Source organism: Rhipicephalus sanguineus, chromosome 11 (genome assembly GCF_013339695.2).
Source record: "Rhipicephalus sanguineus isolate Rsan-2018 chromosome 11, BIME_Rsan_1.4, whole genome shotgun sequence".
Classification (NCBI taxonomy): Eukaryota; Metazoa; Arthropoda; class Arachnida; order Ixodida; family Ixodidae; genus Rhipicephalus; species Rhipicephalus sanguineus.
In genome coordinates, this window is record NC_051186.1 from 50,400,660 (window position 1) to 50,418,115 (window position 17,456).

General features: G+C 48.4%; 1 protein-coding gene across 1 annotated transcript in view; it reads right to left on the reverse strand.

The window, feature by feature from the left end:
* LOC119374311 (B-cell lymphoma/leukemia 11B) overlaps positions 1-17,456 on the reverse strand; it is a 581,879-nt gene that overhangs the window by 220,171 nt on the left and 344,252 nt on the right. The window contains exon 3 of the mRNA XM_037644386.2: positions 15,034-15,111. Coding sequence (XP_037500314.1) covers positions 15,034-15,111 — 78 coding nt within the window. The remainder of the gene's footprint in view (positions 1-15,033; positions 15,112-17,456) is intronic.

Here is a 17,456-nt window from a genome sequence, read left to right on the forward strand (position 1 = left end):
TACTTCTTTTTCGAGACCCTTACATCGGCACTCCCTACTTTATTAGTTCATTTTCTTCATCGCGTCTTGATTACCGAAGAGGCCAAGAATCACTGGTCATCATTACCGTATTTTCTTTCGCTTAGGCCCCCCACTTTCCCTCTCCGCCTATGGTTATTAGTATTTTTTTGTCTTCCTGGGCGTTGGTTCTTAGTTATATTTTGCTTAGGTTGTCTTCGCTTTGATATTTTTCTATCACTGCCGGCTACGCGCCAGTAGAGTGGCCCTTATTTTAACTGAGACTCACTTTCGCTGGGCGCGGTGGATGGAATCAATTACGTGCGGACCGCTCACTGCGGGCTTCTGTTGGGCGTCTTGTATAACGCCTGCTTACGGCGTGTGGTCGGTTGATGGAAAGAAAGAAAGAAAGAAAGAAAGAAAGAAAGAAAGAAAAGAAAAGAAAGAAAGAAAAGAAAAGAAAGAAAGAAAGAAAGAAAAGAACGAAAGAAAGAAATAAAGGAAAGAAATAAATAAAGAAAGAAATAAATAAAGAAAGAAAGAAAGAAAGAAATAAAGAAAGAAAGAAAGAAAGAAAGAAAGAAAGAAAAAGAAAGAAGAAAGAACCTATTGTCTTCTTCAGGTGTGTACTGAGTTATTTGCTCAAGCCTTCTGTATACACAATGGTTCGTATTTTCTTTGCTTTTCTTTAAACTTTTTTTAACAAAGAAAGTAATTGACCAGGACATTCATCTTAGTGTTTCACGCTTGTCGCGTGTACACTGAGATTATTTTTTGTCGAAGTGAATTAGCCATGCCATTTGTTTACCAGCAAATCGCTTATCTCGATTATTTTTTTTTTATGATAAGCCGTTTATGGATAAGTGTCTAACTTGCGGTCGGAGAATTTCGCGAAAGATGGGGAGGGACAGAAAACACCGCGAAAAGATGTAATTTTCACGACGTTAACCTGTAGAAAACAGTTCGTAAGCAACGATCTGTAACTCTGCGCGTGTAAGCAATAGAGTGCAGTAAACTCGAGCGTTTCAGCAAACGGGTTCCTTGGCTGAAACTTGAGCTGATGAAACTTAGAAAGCACAAGATAGTGTGTCCATACTGTCCACTAGGTTTGCAGTAATCACTTAGATGCGATGCCTACAAGGGAGCGTACCGAAGCTTCGTGTATTATTATTATTCGCGTTCAGTGTCTGCACGCGTTTTTCAACGTACAAGCCACGATGGCTTGCCCCAAACGCAAATTTTTTTTTTTCTTTCTTGCATCCAGTGTCATACGTCTACTTGCACCGGAGGTGTCGTCACGGCCGCACAAAGGAGAAAGGGGGGCGCCACCGTCGAAACGCGTGCCGCGCCACCTCGCGCCAACGGCCCGAAGCACAGAACGGCTCGTTATTACGCGTGTGCAGTGGTACAAGCTCGCCGAAAAAGAAACCCAGAGTTGCATGCGTACAGACTCCTGACCATCGCCCCTTTTTTGGCCATGAGGTAGGCGAATAAATAAAGACAAAGAAAAAAAACGGCCTCTTTCATCTTCCCCGTCCAACTCAGTTTCACGTACGTAAACCCCTTTTTTGTGACGCTCCCCGCCGCCGCATGGCGGCGGGTCTGCAGTCCGCCGGCGATCGCACAAAAGGGTTAGCAGCGGCCACGCGTTTGAAAGGAGGGGACGACGCAACAAGAAGCGATGTTGTGTGTACGCGTGCGCCTGCGTGAACATCACAACGCAACGCACCCTCCCAGAAAAACCGGCCAGCTAGCATGGGCCACGCGCCGTCGTCAAGATGGCCGCCATTTGTTTGTTCCTCGTGCCCAGCAGGCGCACGAGGCTAATTTTTTTACGAACTCAACGCGTCTGCTTTTATCTCCCAGCAGTTCAACCATCCCTTTATCTCCCGGCATCGTTACCCCTATAACAGGGCCGGCACGTGGCTGAATATTCAATCTTCGGGCGCACACTGCTCGCTCCGCGGCTTTGTCCAGCCGTTCTTTTGAACTTTTTTTATCTTTCTTTGCAATGACTATAAAAGAAATCCTCGAACTGTAATAAAAGAGCCACCGATGAGGCCTCTGCTACGGGACGCGCCGGGTCTGCACACGGTGGAACCTGCAGGGGACGAAGAGAGGAAGTAGACGCGTGGATGGCCTGCTGCGGACAGTCCCGTATTTCACGCTTTTTAGGATGCACGTTACACGTAGGAGATGAGGAAGAATGGAAAGTGAAGTTTTCAGTGCAAGAAGCTCAATTAGCGATGTGTGTCATTCCGTAAATCAGTAAGCATCGGCGAGAAAAATCAACCTGAAGCAATTAGCGCAGGTGCCATGCTGCTACGTTATGAAGAGTAAGTTTCCGTTTCTCTACAGAAATTATATAAGACAGTAGAGAGTTTTAGCTAGATACGGAAATACGGTACGCATATACGGTAAGGCAGTATGGTAGCGTTCCTCCTTTCCCGCTGGTTGTGCTTTGGCCGCTCAACGACCGGGAAAGGAGGAGCGGTACCGTACTGCCTTACCGTATTTGCGTACCGTATTTCCGTAACTTGCTAAAAGACTCTAGTAAAGAGTCAGAAGCCCTAAATAAGGACAGCATACTAGACGTTAGGACCTGATTGCCAACTGGAAAGACATGTTTACTGCACGATGCCATACATTAATAAGGTTGCACCATAATGGAACAGAAGAGATCACAACCTTATTCGTAGTGTCCGTGCATGTATCAACAAAAAAAAAATAACGCGAATAACTTAATGACCGGAATAATATCAACCGAAGGCACAAAGGACATGTCCGTTGGAATACATAATCACCTTATCCCCTTTTCAAGCCTGCAGGAGACACACACTGTGTCGTGCGCGGTGATAGTATTAAATACTTTGTACGAGCAATTGTTCAAGTAGTTGTTCAATTCATTTTATTATAAAACTAGATGCCTTTAACGTGTCTTCGCTGTAACATGATATGTGTTACATGAAACGTATAGCAACGTGTGAGAAGTGAAGTTTTCGTATTACCGAAAGAAAAAAAAAAGACATGCAGGCAAGAGATTTCCACTGAAAAACGTTCTCCTACGCATACCATTAACATAAATTGAACCGGCGGGCCTTCTAAAAGAATTCTTCAAGGTCCCGTAATCGCGTAATTATGCGTGTGTATGTATGTATTGCAAACGATAAAATTCAATTAAGCCTTTTTTATGATTTAGGTGCACGTTAGAGAACATCAGATGGTCGAAATTTCCGGAGCCCTCCACTACAGCGTCCCTCATAATCACATCGTGGTTTTGGGACGTAATGCCCCAACAATTATTATTACCTAAATCAATCCAACTTTTATTATCTCCAGGACAAACTCACCGACGTATTCACACACGGACCATATGTACACATCAAAGGCTGGGGTTGTTTACGAGACGGCCCCTCATCATTTTTTCCCTTCTTCCCCATCACGGGGGGGAAAAGAGGAAGGGAGCAGGGAAAAAAGGTTAGCAAGCACATCAAGCGCGCAAAAAATACAAACAAAAGAAAACTGTATGACCTCGTCTCGTGCCTGGCACACGCAGTTTATCGAGAGGGAGCCCCACGTGTGCGAAGGAGAGAGAGAGAGAGAGAGAGAGAGAGAGAGAGAGAGAGAGAGAGAGAGGGGATGAAACCGCGCGATTAAAACAAGGACAACAAAGGAACGAAATCCACGGGACAAGCTCTGACTGCCAGCGCAGAGAAGAAGGGAGAAAGAAAGCCGCGCCAGTGCAGGGGATGCCCATTGTCCGTTACGTATGGCCGTAACCCCTTTGCCAGTGCTTCCCCCCCTTCAATGCAACCCCCCCCCCCCCCCCAACCCGTAAACCTTCCTTCCTTCCCTATTCAAAGTGTCGCCTCTTCCCTGTCCCGCTGCCGGTATACCCTTCAACGGGCCTTCCCGCTGGGCTGGCCCTCGCGCTCGAGTTGTTGGACGCGGGACAGCCGGCTGATGACGAGACGGCTAGCTAGCCAGCCGGTCAGAGCAAATAAGCCAAGCGTAGCCGGCTCCCGGACAAGCATACAATCCCTAACTATAATCTAGTAGCCTATTCTGGTACACCGGCAGAGCTTTTGCTTCCGGTATCTATATGAGGTGATGGTCAAGCAAGGTAGAGATTTCTATTTGGAGCGGTGTCGCTTTTGCCAAAACGCGCGAGATAGAAAAGGGCAGAACTGAATTGAAAATAAAAAAATAAAAGTAGCCGCGTATTCTGTGCAATAAATTAGTGTAGTAGGTAGATACTATTGTGGCGCTTTTATATGTAGGCGGTATAAGAAAATAAGATTTTCTTTTTCTTGAAGACAGCGCCACTGCGCTGTTGGCTGTCATAAACGGTCTTAAGCGTTCTATTTACATTAACGCTGCCGTGAATATGTATGTGATCGTTGATTATGTTACAATGACTGATGTTTTAGGTCTGTATGCGTAGCAACACAGCTGCATCTTTAATGTGACGCCCGCTTATTTCACAGCTTCTTTTTAGGTGACAGTGACATTCGTATTTTGGATATTTTCCTTCGCACTGTCCCGGAGTCCAGGTGCCTGCTTCGATCAGGATCCCAGGGCAATTTTCAGTACTACAGAGAGTTGTCATGGAGTCCTGATCAAAGACTCCAAAAAATTTGACATTTCATTATTTGATATTATATCAAATAATCATAATAAAGTAAGTTGACATTATATTATGAACTGAGTAGGTTGTATGTTCCATCTACCCGAGAGTTAAGTAGTAAATATAGTTGGTGCGTCATTTGTACACCCAACAGTTCTTCAATCATATCACATCAATCACATGATATTGGGGCAGGCAGAAAAAAATATTTTTTTGAAGATAGCCACACCTCACTGTTAGCCGTCAAAGACGGCTAACAGTGAGGTGTGGTTAAAGTTGCTGTATATATGCACGTGATCGCTGAAAATGTTACTTGATAATGTTTTATGTCTTATACGTGAGAACACAAGTGCATGTTGAATGTGTTGGCCGCAGATTTCAGAGGTTCTTGTTAACTGACATTAGCATTCTTGTTTTGGTGATTTTCTTTTGCAATATAATGTGGTCCTGATGTTACCCTTATAATGTCATTTAATACGCTATTACGAAATGCGTAAGTTCATGCTTCACCTACTCAAAGCCAAGCACTAAATACAGGTGGCGCGTTTATTAGTACACCAACAACTCTTAGTATCGCATCAATCATGTGCTGTTGGGGGAGGCATTGTCCGCCACCCATGGCGCACCGGCTTGGCGGGCATAACGCTTTCCATCCACGGAGTCGCACGGGAAAAAGCTGTTGCGTCATCAGTCCGAGCGAGGCGTCAGATGATGCGAACAAAAGGGTAGTAGATATACAGAGGCGGTGGGGAAATGAAGGGTTTGAATACGTATATAGAGGGGGGTCGCGGGATTCGGACGACAACACTGGCACGAGCCGCGCGGAAGAATCGAAGCCTCGTTTGAATATTACGCACCGATTGTTCGACGACCGAATGCGAACGTGCGAATGCGGAGAATCAAACCGGCCAAGCCCCACGCATGCAGTTAGGGTGAGGTTCTTTTTTGAAGCACCTAGCGTTATATTTTTGGGGGCGGTGTCACCCCTTCGCACCGCTTCAGTTTTCTGTTGAAAAGAGAAAGAGAGGAAGCAATTGTAACGGTTTTCGAGAGAGAGCTTCCCCCTTTAACCCCCCCCCCCCTCTGTCTTTTTTTCATTTTCCCACCTGCTCCACTAAGCCGCTCACCGTTACTTTATGCTTTGCTGACCCGTCCTTTTCAGTCAAACGTGGACAGCGCATTTGTGAAACTATATTGACTGCCGCTTCGCTAAATTATCGTTTATAGCGTGTCTGTCTTGAAATATAGTATCCTCCAAATTCCCGCACTTTGAAACATGTACTTATTTATATCGCGATTTACATAAGTGATGTAAGTGGTGCAGTTGACATAAGCTAGAGGGGAGACGCGAAAGGAACGCGCGCGTCTCCCCTCTAAGAAAGAAAGAAAGAAAGAAAGAAAGAAAGAAAGAAAGAAAGAAAGAAAGAAAGAAAGAAAGAAAGAAAGAAAGAAAGAAAGAAAGAAAGAAAGAAAGAAAGAAAGAAAGAAAGAAAGAATCTAAGCAAAGGTCCCGAATAATAAGACGGCAAGGCGGGATACTTGGTTTCAATTCACTCTTGATCAAAATGCTCACACTAAACGAAGACAAAGCGTCCTTGTGTCTTCTACGTTTTGTCGTCATTTAGTATGCCCATTGTTCTCGAGAATGAGTCCCGAATGAGCCATACACGTAACCTCGTATAGACTCGCGCACGAGAACCCCTCCTCCAAGCCCTAAACCCCTCGTCACCACCGCCTTCTTTTTTTCCTTTTTATTTACACGTTCCGACATCGATCCCAACCATACTTCTAAGCTCGCGCTGCGCATACTGCAACGTTCCAGTAACAGATTCACACCCCCTAACAATACTGATCGGCCTGTTTGATCTTTCCGTAGATGTGTTGAGGAAGCGCCGGAAGTTGCCGTTGGCACCCAGGAAAAGAACGTTTAGGGGAGCTATCTTTTACGCGCGCGCAGTGTTTCTCAAACCGAGATACACTGACCCAAAGGCGATATGACCTTGAAGCCACCCAACCATGCGAGCCATTCTCAGCGCAAATGTGTACACTTAGGTATAGGTGGTTTCGAGGATTGACCTGCCGAAAGGGACCACTCCGAAGCGCGGTATACAGCTTGTAGTAAACAGGAAACGGGGACAAACCTTTATAGGAGATACGGAGAGACAAAAAGATAACGCCTCCGAGGAGCGCCGACTTAAAGATTGAAACGAGCTTTTGTAAAGCTGTAGCGAAAGCGAGAAGGTCCCAAAGATAACGCAGAGAAAAATAAACAGGAAAAAACACGTAAAGAAGTGAACAGAGTGAGAGGTGCGACAATGAAAAAAGGTAAGAGAACAGCAAAACTGCCCGTAAAGGACTTCTGGCCTCAAGCAAAGAAGCCTGCATCGTATACGTGAAAAAACGGCGGTCAGAACGAGAGGACCACCCGCAGACGTTTGCAGGGTGTAACGGGTCTGGCGCCGACAAGTCTGGTTCGGTAATAGAGGCATTCAAAGACTGTCTCGTACTACGCACCCTATTGTACGGAAGGAGGAGGGCGAGAGAGAGAGTTCTTCAATGAGTACACGCGGAGGTTTACCTGGCGGCCCACCTATAGCATACGCTTTAGATAACCGCCCCGGTGGCCCAGTAACGACGCTTGCCTGTTGACCCGAAAGACGCGGGTTCGATCCCGGCCACGGCGCTCGCGTTTCGATGGAGGCTAAATGCTAGGATTCATGATAAACAGAAGGGCACCAACTCAACTCCAACACCAAATCGCCCAACACCAACTCGCCCAACTTTTTACCTTACTAAATGCTAGGGGCCCGTGTGCTGTACGATGTCAGCGCACGTTAAAGAACACCAGAGAGTCGAAATTATCCCGAGGCCTCCGCTACGGCATCTCTCATAGCCTGAGCCGCTTTGAGACGTTATAAGCCCCATAAACCAACCAACCACACTCTTCAGATCGGTATGATGAAAAATGAAGCAATCATACTCAGTGCGGCGACAGATACAGAATAATCAGACAAACACCACCACAACGCTCGACAATGTGAAGTGTTTCAGTTAGATCGGCGTCCACGCCTGCCCGAAGCGCTCAAGAACTTATCGTGGTCTATACGTTACGCAACTCATTCTTACATCATTTTCCACTGTTCTTCCCGCTACATATCTATGAAGCCACGTCATAGACCTTCGTTGCGTGACAGAGGCGTACAAGAACACGATGAACGGGATTTATCACTTCAGGTTCGGTTGGCAATATTCTAAAGACCTATATAACCTCGGCAAAAGCCGTGCGCTTTAAGTTTGACATGAGTTACGAAACGGTTTTGGCATGTTCGTGAAGAAACCATGTTTGGTTATCTTCTATGGAATAACGCGAGATATAGAAGCGCAGCGATTATCAAAGGCTGGGTAGTACGTTGTTCTGGAATACGCGCATGTTCAAGTTGAGCGCCCATACCTGTAGTGGTAGCGGACGAATAATGAGCGGGAGTGGCGAAGAAGCCAGGTAGCAGCAGACGAAGAAAAACCAAAGGTAACGTAACGAGGAAGAAGCAGAAGTGAAGAAAATTGGCCAAGAAAGTTTTAAACTACGATTTCTTGACCAATCCCCCGGAGTGGGTATGTGCCATAGTGATGAAGGAAAAACAAACAAACAAACGAAACAGACGAACGTCTCTTGCACATAATGCAGACGAGGAAAAAGTACGGAAACAGACGTAAAAAAAAGAAAAAAGCAGACGACCACCACGACTGCCGCCATAGCAGTGAGAAACGGCGAACGTTGGAAACAAAAGGTGCTGCTGCCCGAAAAAAAAAAAGAAAAAGGCCTCCGAAAGGGCTGTAAAAATGAGCGAAAGGTTCACGAGTGAGCGAAGAAGAGAGAGAGAGAGAAAGAAAAGACAGAAACAGAAACTAAAATCTCACGAACACTAACAGCGGGCGATGCCGGGAGCGAACACGAAGAACAAGAAGAGATGGAGAGCTGAGGGGGTATCGGCGCATGCGCGTATGCGTGCATACGTGTCCGGGGCTATACGCTGCCATATTTCACACCGCGTGCCAATCCGCGCATCGCACCTGTCACGGAGCGGCGGACAAATTTGTCCATTGTCGGCCGCCGCTCCTAGAGTGCCCCCCCCCCCCTCGCCCAAGTACCCCCCTCCCCCACCTTAGGAAAGCGGCCTTTTTACGAGCCTCTTAGCGGCCGAACGACGGTGTTGTACGCCAAGAAGAATGAGAAGAGGACACAAAAACGGTGAGGCCCGCTCTGGTGGACCTCACGCCTGGTCATAACAGGCTGCACCGAGCGGCAACCCATAATTCATAGCGAAACGCCGAAGCTTCCCCGACCTCCGCGCCACCTACCCACGTACTCGCCTCTCTCGCCGGTCTTCGTGCGGTCTCTCGCCAACAACGAGACCAATAGAGAACTCGTACAACGTGTTCAACCAAATTCCAGAAGGCACTTCAGTTTTCCTGTCGTCTGCTTCTCCGGGTTTCATACGCAAGTATGCTCTCAAAGGGGTACTGACATGAATTTTCGAAGTTGACTTTATTCTGCCATAGAAATTCCTGCATACAGAGACGGCTCTGACAAAGTGTGAAACGTAGGAAATGCTGATAAGATAATTTATTTTGACATTAAAGCCATTTTCCACAAGGCGCACCAGTGACATCAACACTATAGCTTGGCGCCAGGGTACATTATCAATTCTTGTGACTTCACGCACCAGTTGTGATCGCATCAACTACCCAAACATACAATACGGCGTCACCATCGGAGCTGCGGAGCGGTTGTGGAAACGTCACAATATCTGGCGCGAGCACGTGACCAGAAGCTCATACGGTGTCATGACGTCAGGCTACAGTACCAACCGAAGCTTGCGTTCAAAGCCTGTTGTAAAAAATTTTTCAAGGCGCACTCACCCTTACCAGTACATTTTCCAGGCACTTCACGTCTCGTCCTTTCATTTGACCGAAAAAAAAAGAACAAAAGAAAATTTTCGTGTCTACCCCTTTCAAACATCGCATTCTTCAACACAAGCCTCTAAGTACTTCCTACAGCCACGGACAATTCAAATACGAACAAGTTACGGTCTTTATTAACCGTAATGCGTTCTCTCGCCCATATTTGCTTTCCTCATTCCGCGTAATGCGAATACGATCTTGACTTTCAGGCGTGCTGTGACGCCTAAACAATACTTTGGCCACCACGAAACCATATAGTGGCGCACAACAGTTGATCTCGAGTCATTGCCTGCGAAAGCTTTTGTATATGTGACGCAAGAAGGAAGCTACGGCAAGAGTAGCCGACAACGAAGAAGAGCGCGTGCTTTAACGAAAGAATGGCGTATGAGCCACGGAACGTCTCCCATTTCTAGCGTCACATACATATTATGATTTCTTCTTCACATTTCATTTGTCTATGACTGTGCACCGCATTACTATTTCCGCATTAATGATCGCTAATGTTAACACTTCCGCTGTAAGAACACCAACACTGCCTTAACCATATCTCACTCCAACGACTGAATTGTCTACCTTCCTCCTTTTCACTCTATCATTATTTCTTATTCCAAGATGGAGTCGCGACGAGGAGGCAAAGCAGAGGACAGTGTGACGCAGAAGGAAGGTTACCGCGAGCCGCCACTCGAGCGCCGAATCGCACCAAGCGCACTCAGCAAACCTCGGCGATTTTTCTGCATACGGAGATGCCTCGATCAGCACAAAACCTCCGCATCGGCGGCGGCGGCGGTGCGGTCTGAGTCCAGCGTCGCCAATCCCATTCGTCGTCGTTCCCTCCCAACCCGCGCCACCCCACCGTTCTCCCCATTTCTGTCATCTTTCTCTTCTTCCCTATCGCTATTCCCCCTTTTCTTATCTTTCTTCTTGTTCCTCCAGCGAAGAAGGACGGCGCGGCAAAGTCCGCGCGGGAGACCTGTGTCTTCCAACCCTCTATGCCCGCCTTTTTCCCGACCATCCCCAAATCCCTCGCAAGCGGACCCCTCCAAGAGTATACGTGTACCCAACTCCTCAAGCTACAGCTCCGGATCTGCGGCAAATTCTTTTTTATTCCTTTTGTCTTTCCCGATTTCCCGGCTCTCCCCCTTTTGTTCCTACTTTTGCCACCAACCCTTTCGCTGACACACCAAAAATAAGAAAAGGGGTGGTGGGGAGTAGGCTTGTAGGTAGGGAGAGAAAGGAGAATAGAAAAAGCTTGACGCCGCTGTCGTGTGCCCGCCGTCCATTCCCGAAAACCCCCGTGCATCGCAGCCGACGAAATAATAAGAGCCGAAATTCTCTCGTTGCGTCCTCCCCACTGCGACGTTTTCCCCACCTTCTTGCTTTTTCCCGCCCAGTCCTTCCCGAATCCCTTCGCTACAACAACCGTCGCCGATCACCCGGGGTACGGAAGACGCGCAGGAGTTAGGGACGCACACGGAATGGGGAGAAATGGCGAAATGAAGGCCCGCGAGGAGAGCCGCCAAGAGAGACACACGAGGAATAAAAACGGGAAAATAGGGAAAAGCAACAAGAGCGCACGCGCCGAAGGGCTTCGCGGGATGACTGCGGAGAAAGGTTGGCAGGCAGCGTCCGATGCGGTGCCGATCAATAAACGCCATAATAGGAACGGCGTCCCGGCGTCGTCGTTGACTACGACGAAGACCTACCCCCCTCCCCCTGCCACCTCCCTACTTCCCGCGCGCCTTCACCCTCTCTTCCGACCGGTGCTGCGGGATCGCCTTTGGTCTCTTTCCTTATTTTTCTTTCGCGCTCCCGTAGCGACGGCGCGAGCCATGCAAATGCGGAGGATGCTTGCAGGCATCTTCCCTAAGAGCCATAGCATGGTGTGTGTGCCCGGAGGACAGCCAGCTTGCGCGCGACCCCTTTGCTCCCCATCTTCCTTTTTTATTTTTCCGAAGAGAGCCTACAACAGAGAGACCGCCTCCAACCTCCTTTCTATACTCCTTTTTCTTATTCCTTTTTCTCCACCCACATCGGCTCTACTTCATCTTTCAGCTTCCTTAAGCGCGGGCTCGTCTTGTCTTTCATCCGCGCTTTTCTATTTTTCGGGTTTTTGATTGTTACAGTCCGCCCGCAACTATATGACGGCGTCGCGTCGTCCTCCTAATTCGCATTCCCTCTTTTCCCCATCTCTCTCCCTCACGAGCTCCACCTGTCTTCCCTCTTTCTCCCGTGCTTGCCTCGCCGCTTCTTCCTTCAAACGCGACCCGTCCCTCTCGCCCAAGACGTATACCACGCGCAGACGCTCCTTCGTTTCGGGCGCGAAAGGCACGGATAAACAGGACTAAAGAGGAGCTGCGATGCACCTCGCCGATCGAACCCCTTCTTCCCCTTATTCTCCCTACCCTGGCGGTTCATTCGCCTTCGGCACGCAGTTACGGCAGCGGTCGATGTCAACAGAAAAGACTTTTCCTCCCTCATTCCTCGGCAGACTTTCTTTTTTTTTCGTTTTTCGCTCACGACCAGGAGGTAGGTCGTGCGACCCCTTTCTTCCTTCATCCCCAATTTCTCGTCCCCAACTCCCGTGCGGCCTGGGCCGCCAGCGGTTCCTTCATAGGGCGGTCATCGATAAGTTTTGCCGTCTCTTTTCCGACTGTCACTCACTGACGTGGCTGCAGCGGTGGCCCGCATAAAGTATAACGCGGAGCAGCGCACGTCAGTATCTCTATTCCCTTTTTTCCCTCAACACTTCCACATTCCCACCGGCTTAGGGAACTCTTTCCACAGCTTTCCACGTCGCCTCTGTATCTCATTCGCTCCTTGCCCGCTCTTTTTGCAAGAACGATATGCATGACTTTTTTTCTTTACTGCAGACAAGGAGCAGATTCACGTTCATCGACCAACCCCCTTTTCCACTTTTTCTCTTGCCAAGATATTCTCCCCGCTGAATGCCTATTGCGCCGCCCGTTCTAGAAGCACATCTCCTCATCACGCGTCCGGGCGATCTCCCGCTCTTTTCCTTTTTTGCTGCCTTATCTTCCCGTTCGGACGGACGGCAATCGCCGGGCCACGCGTTTAACACTTTTCCTTCATTTCCACCGCTCCTCACGGTTACTAAAATTCTTTCACCTATCCCGACATTAAAGAAAGAAAAAAGTCTTCGTTGCTTCTTCGGTCCCCTTCTGGCCCATTCCGTATAGGAGGATCCCGAGTTAGCCAGCGCGGAATGCGTTTGGCGACGCCAATTGAAGAGAGACAGGGAGTATGCATGAAGGGGCGGCTAGCTCTTCCCTATTTTTTCCATTTTGCTGCAACGGTCTCCCTATATCTTCTGCTCATTCTGAACGCGAGCGGCAGGACCAAGCGCATGCTGTCGCGCGTCTCTCGCCGAACAGCCAATTGTCTCTAGAGCACCGAGAATAGGAAGCGGGGGCGAGATGAGAGGAAAAATGAAAAAGAAATAGGGAATAAAATAGGGGAAATGTTTAAAACGCACGAGCGAGCGGCCACTTCAAATCGGGGCTACCAATAAAGAAGCCCGGCGGGATCAAGAGGCAAGAGAGGAACGATGGGCTTTAAAAAAATAAAAATAAAAACCAAACAGAACGCATCTATACCCTCTTCAAACCCGGCTCTGTCCCCTTCCGCTAACCCTTATTTCGTCCGCTTCCCTTCTCTACAGGCGAGCGATTGCAAATTGTAGGGGCAGCGCGGCAGCACAACGGGATGGCCGTCAAAAGAAATAAATAGGGAAAAAAGGGTTGGGGGAAGCACAGGCAACGACCACGCTTGCATGATGACGACGACGACGGTCAGAATCAAAAGCGAAGCGTAGAGCGGGAAGCGTGAAATTTCAAAAAAGAAATTGAAAAGCGTTCGAGTTTAGGGAGATGTGGGGAAGGGGGCTACGAACGCCTATAACGGTGAATGGGAGGAGTACGGAACCTTGGGAAGACAGGGGGAAAACAAGGAACGGACGGCGTGGCTTGCAAAGGGGGGGGGGGTGGAGGACGGGTGACCGCAGCATACGAGGCCGCGGGGGTCTCGCACTTTGCCCGCCACGTGACCCACGCGGGGCACGTAGAACGTAATACAGGGCGACGCATGCGCAAGAGCTGCAGCGCTTGAGAGAAAGATCTAAAAAGGAAGATAGGGAGGTTAGCGGGGAGCAAGGGATGTCCGTAATGTACAAGGGAATAAGAGCTGGTCTCGTTCCGGGAAAGAAAGGATAAAACGAACGAAGAAAGTGACGTAAAAGCAGTATAAAGGTGAAAGAAAGGAAACAATAAATAAGGAGGCCGTTGAGAGGGATTTCAGAAACGAAAACGAGGCCTGGCTGCGCAAGTGCGCCGTTATACATGTGCAGCAAGGGAAAGGATTGGTTTTAAGGGAACGGAACGGGAATGGGGCAGGCCTAGAAGTGAGGCTTTTGGGGATGTTGGGGAAGAGACAGCCCTCTCCACCCTCGATCGCGTAATAGGGAATAGGCTTTCGTTGCGGTCCTCCATGAGAGAGCGCGGATTGTTGCACGTTGCTGACCAGGAAATCCCTTCCCGTGCTTGCGATCGCCGTTCGTTTTTTCACGAATTTCCGAACGGCTCGCGAGATATCGGTTGTAGACTGGGAGAGAGGGGAAGGGGTGAGTTGGGTGTACTGATCGAAACGGTCGGGGAATAACTTTGTGCCCGTTGCGAGCGGCAGCTGCGCATAGATGAAGAAAAAGAAAGAAGGGTCGGAAATAATCATAATACTACAAAAAAAGGAATTATAATGAACACATCAGTGGCGCGGATGGGATGATAGCATAAGTATGGCGAGGAGGGTGTTCAGCAGCAAGGGAAACGCGGGCGTATTGTTGTAAGACATTAAACAAAAATAAATATATGAAGAGAAATATCGGTTCTTTGATCACATTCGTGATACATAAAAGAAGGCTTGAGAATGGTCTTGTTAGTGAAACACACACACACACACACACACACACACACACACACACACACACACACACACACACACACACACATATATATTATATATATATATATATATATATATATATATATATATATATATATATATATATATATATATATATATATATATATATATATATTCCTAGTCTTCACTCCGCGGCGACTTCAGCGCCATCAGTGGTACTCGGTACTCAGTGGTACTCGTGGTACTCGTGACCCGAGCTGGCCTCCCTCGATTAAGGACAAAAGAAGCACCAACTGTGCAGCAAGTGATCGTAATGTGGAAGGGGATCAAACGCGGCCTTTTGTGTGATATCACTGGTGAAGAAAGTTTTTCGTTGATTATCGTGACCAAAAGAAAAGGAGAGGTGACGAACAACAAGTCGAAGAACTCCTCGTACAACTGCTGTATATATACCTGAAATAGAAACGTGCACACCACACCATGCGACAGATATAAAACGTCATGCGGCTCACATTTCGTGTCCTCCTTGACTGTCAGAGGCTTCGCGTCGCCGTCCTCGAACAGCCGCACAAACGTGTCGTTCTTTTTATCTGAAATAAAAGGAAACGCAGAGAAGAAAAGGCGTAAACAAATTGCGATGCTACAGCGAAAAGCTGTTAAGCGTAGAAACTGGGCACTGTCATGACGAACGTCTTCTGGAGAGTTGAAAAATTTAGGAGTTACGCAACATCGTGAAGGACCACCGATAGCCATCGAACCCAGTTACAAAGCAATCCTGTAATATTAGAGGATATACCAGTTCTTAGTGGGCGTTCGTGTTGTGTATTTCTTTGTCGTCCTTTTGTCTGTTTCCACGCTCCCAGTTCACTCAATGAATATGTATCAACAAGCCGAATTATCGATCCTTTTGCAATATTACAGGAAAGTGACAAGACTCTATCCAGTGCCGCACAAAAACCGCGGACTCTGCGACTTACGTAGGCCCCAAATGGACGCACATACAAACAGGTTGCACATATACGAACACCAGAGATACTACCAAGACATGCATGCTCGTGGTGTGGGAGCACAGCGACGCTCTACCACATCACACAGGGACGCACGGCTCACACCGAAGAGAACAAGAGATTCACGTGCGAGGCATCGCTGTTCAGCCCTGCCCTCGGGGGCCCAGGCTATCAGGAGGGCCGAAAGGACGGCGAGGGCCAGCGATGCCTTGAAATAGCGGACCGACCACACGGCGTTGCGCCGTTTTAGAGGTAACGATGTCTTTCGCGCAAATAAAGTTTTGTCCTTGTTGTTCTTCGTCTTGCTCCTCCTCCTCTTCTTCGTCCTCCCAGATAAACAAATACTAAACAATTACATGATTATATTGAGAGGTAATGAATAATATTCGGTTGTTATGACAGCGGATAGCCGAAATTCACGAACATTTAGCTAACGGCAGCGGACACTATAGGCGAAGGTTAGCCCAACGTTAACCAGTGATCGTAGTTAGAAGTAAATACTGTAGCTAGCAGAGGAGGGTCTTTACTCTAAACACGTTCGGTTCGGTCAGAAAGTGAACGTATGCGCCCACTTTCCCGCCTTCCACCACCGTATTCATGATCCATATGACTTCTTTGCTGCGGCAGCTCATTGGCTATCGAGTCGCAGAGCTGATCACGAGGTCCCCGGTTCGACTACAGATATACAAAAACTACAGATATACACAGATATACACCAACCCCAGTGTACTTCCCACAGAGCGCTTAACGTTAAAGAGCTCCTCTTGACGAGGTATACTCCTTCGGTGGTCCCGTACATTTTTCCACACCCTGTCAACCATACTTCCAACTCGCATTCAACAAAACTTGGTACTGGGCAAGATGATGCGGAGCTTTTGGGAAAGATTAAGGAGCAAGACAGCGCCTGCCCTGTGTATCTCGGCTTTGCGAGTGTCTGTTCTGCGCTTAATATTTCCGAAATTAGCGCGATCCGGACTTCCTGCCGAAATGAGCTCCGTTGCTTTCTTCTCAAAGCAGACAACGAACACTACTTAAACCCCCCCCCCCCCCCCACCAAGAAAGAAAATGGACGCCACCCACGGCGTTTTGATACCTAAACGCCCCGCTTATTCACGTTCACTGCCCTCCGCATCGTCAAATCACTGTAAGAGGAGGTAGGGACGGGGGTGGGCAAACCACACACATTTCCATCTGTCCTCGTATGCACGCAAGGACGGTTGCGGCGTTTTCATACGCGCCCATGCAAACGCTAGCGCCATTCCACCAAACGACGCGTTTTACCAAGAGCCTACGGGGCGTCAAGGCGCATCTCCGCCCTGCAGCGTCACGGTCCAGATTTCAAACACGCTCGCGCACGCGCCTGAAGCGCCCCCTACGCGGCCGCCGCTGACTTCTGTTGAACCACGGACATGGCAGTTGACCTTTTATTTTGTTTTTTTCACACATACCCCTGCTTCCATCTCGGACTATGTGTATATATGTGTATATATATGCGTGTATTGAACGCGCAGCTGACTATGAAAATGTATGTACGTGCGTACACAAAACGCCGTACGCATACGAAGCCGCATAACGGTATTCAACGCCTCCACCGCACCGCGGCGCTGCTGTACATACCGCGACGCCAGGGCGATGAAGCAACAGCTGTGGACAGTGACCTAGATTTTGGCTGGGGTGGGATGGGAGGCGAGAAGGATCGGTATAGGTATAGGAAAGAGGGAGGCGGGGGGGGGGGGCGAAATCGGTTCATGGTCGCCCTCCCATGTGATGGCTTCGTCGGAGGAGGCGTCTGCCCACCCATTCGGAGTGCCACGGCCGGCGTGATATATACATACGTACACAGAAACATCCGAGTTGCAGGAAGTCACCGCACGGGGTCGGTGTGTTCACCATATGCGGCGAAAATTTTGACCATTCGATTCCACCGT